We start from the raw sequence: 11,444 nt of genomic DNA, 5'->3' as shown, positions 1-11,444 counted from the left end.
GCTGCCTTACTTGAGTTGCCTGTTTTCCAGAAATGATTTATTTCTAAATGTAGTCCAGGGCACAATCATTTCCGTGAAGCTCAGATCAATGTGTTTTGAACACATTTCAGTTTAAAATTCAGCCCCAAATATATTTGGCCAACGTGTAGCCTGTATATCAAGGTAGATGGATATGTAGCCACGACACGTACGCAATACGGAGCTATCGCAACAGAATTGGACCTGCAGTATCCCAGGAAGCTGTTTAGTGTGTGTTCGGGTACGGGTTCCTCGGAGTAATGAGAAGACGGTCCCCTCTGTAAACAGAGCTCGCCAGGTTTATTACCCAGACGCATGCCTCCTGGTTGAAGGTACACCGAGTGGAAAGTTTAGATTTATGCGCCATTACAAAAACAAATGATCAGTTGACCTACTAACAGGATCCGTATTTAGCGTCTATCAGTTTACGATAAAGCACTGTCCTATCAAGGTATAGCGGTGCCCATATGTAGTAATAATGGATCATTTATAAATACAACTTGACACCTTTGTAGTCATATAGGCTTGATATGACATTGGAAGGTGTACTGTATTGTGCAGCATATGGTATGTCTACCCTTTTAAAGGTCTCTCATTGGTCCAACTTCTGATATCCTACTGGGCTCGTGGCTTTACTCCATTGATCTCGCCAACAGCTGAGGCGGAACCAGGCGCGTGTTGCTGCCAAGACTGTGCAATGTAAACACTTCTGTACTTGGCGTTCCTTGTCACACGCAATTATTTATCGTCATGTTTTGAGTTGCGCGTAACTAGCGGGCAGACAACATTACATGTGTTGTCTTTATACAACCTTGCTACGTTTTTACTACATTTCCCGACATTGAAGTCGATTCTATAGTCGCCTCGTCCATTGAGGATGGCACGCTTGCTGTCGCTTGATACCGGACGGTAAGGGTTAACCTTCCCGCCTGCCTGCAGCAGTTAGTTGGAGCCTTTTGAGAAAGCAGCCGTTGCAGAACACAGTTGGAGCCCCGTCCTGGACCGTCACGCACGGCGCGAGCACACACACAGTGGCCAGGTAGAGAGCAACCGGGAGTGATTCACGGCGAACTTGTTGAATCTCTTCAGATGGAAGGAGCACGGCAGAGCCCTTGTGAGCTGTAACAGTTTGTCTGTCGCCGATTAAGACATGTCGCGGGGGTCTCCAGAAACACCATCCAGCAGAGCGGCGGCGACCAGAGAGTCGTGATATTAGTACTATCGCCTTCGTTGATGGTGATCTTTTACACCGAATCGGATTGTGGTGAACATACTGGTATGTAAGTCTTAGGAACGTTTATGCCGACTCCCTCCTTTTTTTCATTTTGGTCTCGAGTGAGAAACACTTCTAGCCTATTTCAACTCAGTTATCCTATTTGGACACTTGGATATATTAACAAAACATCGTTATGTGTACGTTTGTACTTACAGTTTACTTTAGACTTTCAGTGGTCTAATATTCTTAGTACATGCATTTAGCCAAACACGTAAACTGTTATGACACAAAAAATGGTGTAATAGGCAAAACCATGGCTCCATCTAATAACTGGTTTAAATAGACACATTAAACTTGATTTATTTTGTTGACAATGGCTCTTGCTCTGTCTTTTGAAATGTTACATCTTCACTGTATGCCATGGTTTGGCTCGTGGCTCCATGCGAGCTTTGAATCAAATCTGCTCATGTTGTACAGAGGGGATGTTATCTCTTAAGGAGCGATAAAAAAAATCCTTCGAATATCAAGTAGATTCTGCTTTGTACTCGGTACAATGTTGGGACAAATGCCTGCCGCTCAAAATGAATAATTTCAGCACCTAAACAAAGGGACAGCGAAGAAATGTGGACGTCTGTGAATTGACACGATAATTCAGCACCGGACAGCGCTCCCTTGTAGAATCGAGTTTATCATTGCCCCCCCCCCTCCCCCTCCCTGATCAGCAACGAAAGCTGCTGCGCGTCTTAAAGCAGATTAAATTATCTATTTGGTTCTCTGATGAGTGGATAAACCTCCTGACATTCTGCGACTAATGTTCCCTCTATCACGGCTGTAGGTCATCAGGATTGTATGGCCATTCTTTCAAATGATTAGGCCTTTTGTAACGGAATTGTAACGTTCTTCTTTTTCAGCCACAGAGATGGAAACTACACCCTAATGCGGTCCTCTTCCGGACAGCGTCTCCCTGACCAAATTGTAACTTTTCATTGACGAGCGGCGGAGCTTCTTTTGAAAGGATGAATAAAACAGGGTCACGATCCACCTCCTCCCTTCCACCGGAGCCGGTGGAAATTATCCGGAGCAAGTCACACTCCCGCCGGGTGCGACTCAATGTCGGGGGTCTCCTTCACGAAGTTCTGTGGAGAACGCTAGACCGACTGCCACGAACCAGACTCGGAAAACTGCGAGACTGCAACACCCACGACTCTATCATAGAGATATGCGATGACTACAGTTTGGATGACAACGAGTACTTTTTTGACAGGCATCCCGGCGCGTTTACGTCCATTCTCAACTTCTATCGCACAGGAAAGTTACACATGATGGAGGAGATGTGTGCTCTGTCGTTCAGCCAAGAGCTCGACTTCTGGGGCATTGATGAGATTTATCTGGAGTCGTGCTGCCAGGCCCGGTACCACCAGAAGAAGGAGCAGATGAACGAGGAACTGAAACGAGAAGCAGAGACCATGAGAGAGCGGGAAGGCGACGAGTTTGAGGACACGTGCTGTGCTAATAAACGGAGAAAACTTTGGGATCTCCTTGAGAAACCGAGTTCGTCGTTCGCTGCTAAGGTAGGCTACGTTCGATGTCCCGTGTCTGTGGTTCGTCTTCAACGGTTTATGACTTTGGCGCTGTGTTTTGACACTGTTGTGTAGGCTGTAGTACTGCGGGCTGCGCAGGAAGAAGTCAATAGCCTAATGAATGAATGTAATCTGACCGGAGGTGATGGCCACAAGCTGCTGCCTGTGTTGTGTGTGCTGTAGGCTAGAGTATGATTAGGTTACTCATCTCAGTTTACCTGCCTTATTATGCACCATAATGATACACAATTACCTCGTCTATCTACAGTATGCCTATTTATTAATGTATTGGTTCCTTATAAACAAGACATTAGTTTAGTCTAAAGTTACACCAGAGTTGAGAACTCATTCATTGTCAGAGAACCTGGAAAATTCCAGAACATTTACCGTTTCCCAGGAGAGGTAAGAAACTGCAGTAAACCTCAGGTTTAAGATAACATGAGCCTGTCTTCATTTTAACATCTGATAGTTTGATCCACCCTTGACTTATTAAAGTCAGCTGCCTAGCAAAGCACTTAAACTCCAAAGCCATAACAATGCAAAATGAGACCCAATGAACTAGATCATCACCTCGCCAAGTCGCTGCAGTGGATTGGTGTCATTTGATTCGGTTTGTTGGTCTTCTCGTAATTTCACGGGCAGACAGAGAGGTGAAGGAGAGGAGTCTTCTAGATGTGGCACCACGGAGACTAGTTGATATCAGAGTAGGAAGCAAGCAGTGTCGGCCCTGGGCAAGGCCCCCCCCCTCGGACGCAAACCTGGGCACCTTCTCTCTCCCCTTTTCTCTCTCTCTCCCTCTCTCTCTCTCTCTCTCCCCTTTTCTCTCTCTCTCCCCTCCTCCCCCTCTCTCTCTCCCTCTCTCTCTCTCTCTCTCCCCTTTTCTCTCTCTCTCCCCTCCTCCCCCTCTCTCTCTCCCCTCCTCCCCCTCTCTCTCTCCCCTCCTCCCCCTTTCTCTCTCCCCCTCTCTCCCCTTTTCTCTCTCTCTCCCTCTCTCTCTCCCCTCCTCCCCCTTTTTCTCTCCCCCTCTCTCCCCTCCTCCCCCTTTCTCTCTCCCCCCTCTCTCACCTTTTATCTCTCTCTCCCTCTCTCCCCTCCTCCCCCTTTCTCTCTCCCCCTCTCTCCCCTTTTCTCTCTCTCTCCCTCTCTCTCTCTCCCCTCCTCCCTCTTTCTCTCTCCCCTCTCTCTCCCCTTTTCTCTCTCTCTCCCTCTCTCTCTCCCCTCCTCCCCCTCTCTCCCTCTGTCTCTCTCTCCCTCCTCCCCCTCTCTATCTCTCCCCTCCTCCCCCTCTCTCTCCCTCTCTCTCTTATGCAGCATGCACAGTTCCCCGTTCTTCCCACGTCTCCCCTGGAGCCCCCAGTGCGGTACTTCTGCCTGCATGGTCGCTGCTCTGGATCAATGGACGCAGTCGTGTTAACAGAATGTTTTAAGCAAAGTACTTTTGCCAGTGTTTGACCATGTCAATATTCAATTTACATGATTAATAACAATCCAATAGCTTTTATATACAACTGGGACCTCTGCTAGAAGTTAACGGCCTCATCCTCTCCCATGCAGTTGCCGATGAAATTGATCGAGAAATAATCAGTATCGCAGATCGAGGCAGATTCAGGAAGTTATGGTCTCTCTTAAGAGCTAACATGATTGTATATCGGATGGATGCTGGAAAAGTCTGATTTTCTCTGGATTAGCATATATCATTGTCCAGAATATGAACTAAAAATACAGTACCCGCCACCCAATTTCATCCATAGTTCCAAGCCAAGGCGCTGAATTTGTGGTTCTGACCCGGAGAGTCATGTGACCCCTGTTTTGAAGTTGAGTGAAGCCATCAGAAACAAAGACGGACCCTGCACCTGCCATGCAGAGCGACAGGGCATAGAGCTGCCTCGCGAGGTCTGTCGAGCTCGAGCTGCTGTACAAAGTTGTGCACCGATCAAAATAAGACATATCGCATTAAATGAAAACTTGATACAAACAAGTAGGTTAAGCACGAGTGACCCTGAACTGACTCGGAACGCCACAGAATAAAAACACGTTTTTAGACAAAACTTGGGCTAAATGTCTCAGTGGTGGGAGATGACCGGATAAAAACGGCCAGTTTGTTCCACGGTCGAGGGGCCACAACCTAAAAAGCACGATCACCTTCAGATGTGTCAGCCAGCAGCCACCCTGAGTCAAGCGCGGGACTGTCCGGTGCTGTAGCTATTCTGGGAGCAATCCCATCAGCCAGACCGCGAGCTCACGTTAGAAGTCAACCGACTGAGACTAGCAGGTTGCGAATAATGACTTGCTTTTTATCTCGGTCCTGTGGCTTGATCGTGGCGCAGCGCTAAGGGGGATTAGTCTCCAGGATATCTTTAAGAGGCTCAGACTTCCTTTGAACGAAGAAAGGAGGGAAGGGAGGGGAGAGGGGGTAACTGGGTGTAATTTGTCGGTTTGACAAATTGGGTGCTTGTCCCATGTTTTTGCCTGCGTAATGGGGGGAGAGAGCTATGAAAGTGTCACAGGGTGGTTTAATGACGCCCGCGAGATGCGCGCCTGTTTTCTTATGCTCAATTGAAGGGGGAACATCACCGGAATACACTGCTCCTTCGAACACAGACCCCACCTCTTTTATTTTTCAGTGACGATACATTTTTAATTGCACATTAATAACGGTTGACTTTGTGAGGGAGGTGAAGTGCCCTTCCTGTATCTCCAGACGTCACCCTGATTCCCGCCCCAGGAGTTATAACCTGCCCCAGGAGTTATAACCTGCCCAAAAATACACATACGGAACAGGGCCTTTCTGAGAGGGGCCATTTCTCACAGTCAAACCTGCGTCCCCGGTGAAGGACACCGTGTGGACAGCCATCTCTCACGTGAATTACCAGGAAAGTGGGTTTCCCTCTTCTCCCTGAATTAATCATGAAAAAGAAACATTCAAACAGCCTGTAAACTTGCAAACAACATGCTGGAGATGATTTATTCATCTATTAACGATGAGCCATCTTGTTATTTCGGTTGGTGTCTGGTCGTCTTGAGCCGCGAGGAAAGAGAGTGCGGCGTGTTTAGCGAGCGAGAAAGGGAAACGAAACGGGATTTTGTGACGGCGAACCGTGGAGCTGAACTGGTGCTTGTCTCAACACTCAACAAGTCTCAACATGTCTTTGCCAACTCAAACTCCCTATACCCTTTGAAGGGAGAGGGGGTGGCTTGCACCAGCTATCACAAGCACAGTGTAATACAGCGCGAGCACAGAGTTACCTGTGTGATTAATCCCCTTAAAGCCAACCAGTGCAGCCCCAAACAACTGCATCTTCAGTCAAAGAAGAGCCTGGGAACCAGTGGCTACCAGTGCTCTAGTAGTCTGCACTAATTAAGGAAGTCTCTCCTCACTCTCTCCTCTCTCTCTCCTCACTCTCTCCTCTCTCTCTCCTCACTCTCTCCTCTCTCTCTCTCCTCACTCTCTCCTCTCTCTCTCCTATCTCTCTCCTCACTCTCTCTCCTCACTCTCTCTCCTCTCTCTCTCCTCACTCTCTCCTCTCTCTCCTCTCTCTCTCATCACTCTCTCCTCACTCTCTCCTCTCTCTCCTCTCTCTCTCCTCTCTCTCTCCTCTCTCTCATCACTCTCTCCTCTCTCTCTCCTCACTCTCCTCTACTCTCTCCTCTCTCTCTCCTCACCCTCTGAACAGCGACAGCCTCTATTTGCAGGTTCCTGTTCTTGTACATTCTGTCAGATGTAACCCATCGCTTCGATGCTAGAGCCCTGCCTTGTTCGGGTGAAATGTTAAATTGCACAGGAGGGGTCCTTGGTGATTAGGTCTGCCAGGCTGAAGCCTTCAACAAACTATTGGTCCTTGTAGACTCAATTTGTTCTCACCCAGAAGTGCCTGACAGGCAGATTGTTTTAAGGAGGAAATCGATGGCAATTGCATTAAGATGTAAGGCGAGATGGGTAGAGTGAGGATACAATCACACAGGCACGCATACACAAACACAACTACAGACACACACATAAAAACACAAACAAATACAGACACAAATACACACAAAACTGACCAGAAAAAGCACGTCTGTGTCTATTTTGTACTGCTGGAGATCTCCCTGGGAAGTCAACACAGTTAGCCTCACACCTTAGCCTCACACCCTAGCCTCACACTCTAGCCTCACACTCTAGCCTCACACCCTAGCCTCACACCCTAGCCTCACACCCTAGCCTCACACCCTAGCCTCAAACTCTAGCCTCACACTCTAGCCTCACACTCGAGCCTCACACCCTAGCCTCACACCCTAGCCTCACACTCTAGCCTCACACCCTAGCCTCACACCCTAGCCTCACACCCTAGCCTCACACCCTAGCCTCACACTCTAGCCTCACACGCTAGCCTCACACCCTAGCCTCACACTCTAGCCTCACACGCTAGCCTCACACGCTAGCCTCACACCCTAGCCTCACACCCTAGCCTCAAACCCTAGCCTCACATCCTAGCCTCACTCTAGCCTCACACGCTAGCCTCACACCCTAGCCTCACACCCTAGCCTCAAACCCTAGCCTCACATCCTAGCCTCACTCTAGCCTCACATCCTAGCCTCTCAAGGAGACCAACAGCAATGGGGGTGCTATGTGAATAGCAGCAGTCACAGTGTGATGGTGTGTGTGGCAGGTGTTGGTCTCAGCTATGCTGTGAAGCGATACGGCAAACGGCTCAAGGCTGCCGTTACCCCATTTGAATAGGGCCAAATGTGTTTGCGCACATTTCTGTGAGTGTGTGCTTGAGTGTGTGTGTGTCCCTTGATGTAGTTCATGTGCGCACGTGTGGGTTTTTGTGTGTGTCTGTGACTGTGTGAGTCACGGTTGTTAATCCTGAATTTAAGGACTGTGGGATTCCATTTCATTTCATGTCTTGTAATTATAATTAAATGAAATCAAGCACACTGCCAGGGTGGTAATAACATCGGGAAGAATATTAGTTTGCTGAATATTGTTGAAATGGCCATGAGACACCCAGGTAAGAAGGATGTTTTTGAGGGGGAAATCGTTTTTGTGGCGTAGTGCATTTGGAAGAGTTGAATTCTTCTCTCTCCCTATCTCTCTCTCCTTATGTCTCACGAACTCTCTCCCTGTCTGGTGGGAGTCAGGTGGCTGAGCGGTTAGGGAATCGGGCTAGTAATCAGAAGGTTGCCGGTTCGATTACTGGCTGTGCAAAATGACATTGGGTCCTTGGACAAGGCACTTCACCCTACTTGCCTCGGGGGGAATGTCCCTGTACTTACTGTAAGTCGCTCTGGATAAGAGCGTCTGCTAAATGACTAAATGTGAATGTCTCTCTCTCTCCCTATCTTTCCTCTCTCCCCCCACTGCAATCTACAACACTTACACCCTTACCTCTTCCCTAAATTTTTCTTTCCATTTGATCTCTTTTCCCCATACCCTCCTCTCCGTTTCTCATTCTCTCAGTTCCCCTCTGATTATAACGATAAAAAAGTAATCAGCATTTAAACACTCATTACCACAGAGGAGGCAACAGATACAAGATATCACAGATTATAATTACAGATAAGAGAACTTAAAAAACAATATTGTAATTCATACAAATTAATTTTACAGTCAAACCAAGATGGAAAACCACCACCTCTAGCCTACTACTACTCAGGATGGGAGGTATGGAAGTCTCCTGTACCATTTAAATGTATTTATTTTTAGTCTCGCTTCGATACGGTATTTAAGTATTCATGACGAATCCTTACTCTAGAGTCAAGGCAGTCTGTGAGTTGAGATTCACCTGGTGTTGCAGTATTACCCAGAACCCAGTACAGAGCAGTGCCATGGGCTTGACTGGAGCACCACGTCTTGAAGGGACTTCAAGCAGAAGGGGGTGTTCTAAAATACCTCAATTTTTTGGCCAGGATCTGTACTTCAAGCTTGTGAGGAAACTTGAGTGAATATTCTTTGAAGGCTGCGAAATAACAGATTATGCATAAATATCAGCCTTCAGTTCTGGATCGCACTATTGTGTAGATTCTCTATGAAAGTGCCCGAGTATTAATAGGACGCTGTTCCTAAAGTAGCCTAATGCTAACACTTTCTATTGTCAATTAGTAGTCATATCTATAAAGAACAGACTAGTTTTAGATATACCCAGGGCTTGCTGAAATGTCCCAGACAGTTAGATCGTTTTTTTCCAGATCTATAAAATCTGTCAACGTGTATTTTTATTTTTAGCTTTTGAAATTTACAGAGGATAGAGAGCTACCAAATGCGTACTTTTTCATACAGGTTAGCGTGCTTGGATAAACATTAGCATTATTGACCAGAGGCATATCTTTGATGGGGCTGGATCGATGTGTGTAAGCCAGCACATGCATGGTGGTTTGGTGTGTGGAGACAGACCCCCTCTGGAGGAATTGCTAATCGATGTGGGAGATCTCCACCATCAGTAAGATGCTGGGGAAAAGGATTAAATTGTTTGTGTGCTTGCCACGGTGTTTCACGTGTCGTATCCGCTAAGCTCTGCTGATTTCCAGCCTTCAAGTTTAAGCTCAGCCTCATAGACCTAAGCTGGTGAACTGGTGGGGCAGATCGAGACTATTGGCAGTTCATTTGTCAAACTCAACATCCCTCACTTAGGAAATTCTAGAAGTCTCTCCTAAATTCTAGAAGTCTCTCCTTGTTAGTCTCTCTCTCTCTCTCTCTCTCTCTCTCTCTCTCTCTCTCTCTCTCACACACAGACATTGTGGCAGAATGGGGTCTTGAAGAAACGTGTTGTTAATGTGTTTGGATAGAGGTCATGTACCTGAGGACCAGAGATTGGATGTGTCCCATGTAAAGGGGGTCACTTCTCTCTTCTAGAAAGGTCTTTTTCCAGTGATTCATCACGTCTCTTGGCTCAGACTTCCCTCCCCGATCCGATATTCAGCCAGCCTGCAGGGGGCCAAATATACATTTGATTAAATCAATTCAATACTTCCAAAATGCTCTGTACCAAACTTGTCTTGTTGAATCCTGTGTTACTGTAACAGCAGACATCATTATCACCGCTGGTCAAGAATAACAGAGGCAGTTGACTTTAGTGTTTTCCCATCAATCTTGAGAGAAGCCACCTAGTTCTGTAAATAGCCTGGTGTCTGTGCTTGGGGATTTCATCCTTAACAGGGGAGACTATGCTCAGCTAGTTGTAAGGATTAGCTCACAACTGTGTTCTAATAATGGTCGTCGTTACAGCATGACGTGTGCTTTCAAATAGCTTTGCTTGCTAAACAGAGCGGTCTCCGATTAAGGCATTAATCCGATCGGACCAGAGAGGAACCGGCAGGGCGTCTGGCGCGGGCGAGGCCTGCTAGAGGGTTGCCAGGAACCGCTTGACCCATTCGGTGTCCAGAGGAAGTGTTGGCACGGTGACGCTCGTACCTTTTTTTCCATTTCATCCCACCAGGTTGCCATGGTGAGGTGATTTCCATGGTGTGATCTCCTCACCCCTTGTAAGTTAGAGCGACTGAGCCCTGCCGGTGCTCCACTGTAGCGTTACCAATTGCTAGCTGTCCTCACATGCGCGCTAGCTAGCTAGCTGTCCTCACATGCACTCTAGCAAGCTAGCTGTCCTCACATGCACTCTAGCTAGCTAGCTGTCCTCACATGCACTCTAGCTAGCTAGCTGTCCTCACATGCGCGCTAGCTAGCTAGCTGTCCTCACATGCACTCTAGCTAGCTAGCTGTCCTCACATGCACTCTAGCTAGCTAGCTCTCCTCACGTGCGGACGGAGAGTGTCTCCCCAGCTGCTGACGTTTAGCAAGGTTGCCAGGTCAAGCTAAAATTTCCAGCCAGTGCTCAAAACCACCCCAAAATGCCTGAAAACTAGCCCAATTTTGAATGTACAACAGAAGAGTTTAACACATTTCTCCAACAGATGCCTCCGTAGTTAAAATGTAAAAATGACTGGTGGATTAATATTTTCCTTGTTTTCTGCTATTCTCACATTTCACTGGTTCATTATAACAAATTATTTAATCATGCCGCTTCCTATCACCACCGAACAGAGACTCGAAGGAGACACAGACACTTTGCTGTGCAGTCCCTCCATTATTCAGAGTACACCTGTCACCCTGGGCTCGAATCAGGGAGGTAGATAGGTGGTGGAGAGGGCAAGGCAGGCACCCACTGTAAATTGAGAGAGACAACTTTCCGGAAAGTTGGAGTTGCAACCCGAGGCCGCCGGGTGCGAGCTTAACCACCGTGACCTGGCACACCCTGTGACCCCTCCGTGACCCCTCCGTCTGACAGGCCTACAACCAGACACGCGTCAGGGCGGGAACATGAAGCCACCGTCACAGCCCCCTCAGGTCAACCTGCTCTGCAACAAGTAAGACACCTCTTGAGCTTCAGCCGTAGAGCAACGTTTCATTCCCTTTCCTGAGGGTTTCTGGAGCTCAGGCGTCAGCGGATCTGATTGATGGATGTTCACCGTCTGGTTTTGTGACCCGAGCCCAAGTGCTGCATTACGTTTAACCTACTTGTCATCTACCGTGACCGTGAAGCTTAAGGATGACTGATGCATTTTTAATGGACCCGGTAAGCTACTGTACATTGTATACTCTCATCCTGGCTCACTTACACTGCTGAGTACATCCACGATGGAGTAAGCCATCTGGA

At 47.6% G+C, this 11,444-nt stretch overlaps 1 protein-coding gene across 1 annotated transcript in view; it reads left to right on the top strand.

Moving 5' to 3' along the window:
- Positions 1–2,250: 2,250 nt before the first annotated feature.
- The window catches only part of LOC136943284 (potassium voltage-gated channel subfamily B member 1-like), a 25,352-nt gene continuing 16,158 nt past the window's right edge, over positions 2,251–11,444 (top strand). The window contains exon 1 of the mRNA XM_067236581.1: positions 2,251–2,805. Coding sequence (XP_067092682.1) covers positions 2,251–2,805 — 555 coding nt within the window. The remainder of the gene's footprint in view (positions 2,806–11,444) is intronic.

This window comes from Osmerus mordax, chromosome 1, assembly GCF_038355195.1.
Source record: "Osmerus mordax isolate fOsmMor3 chromosome 1, fOsmMor3.pri, whole genome shotgun sequence".
In the NCBI taxonomy this organism is placed as follows: Eukaryota; Metazoa; Chordata; class Actinopteri; order Osmeriformes; family Osmeridae; genus Osmerus; species Osmerus mordax.
Note: the sequence above shows the minus strand (reverse complement) of the source record. Positions and strands in the feature narration are given on the sequence as shown.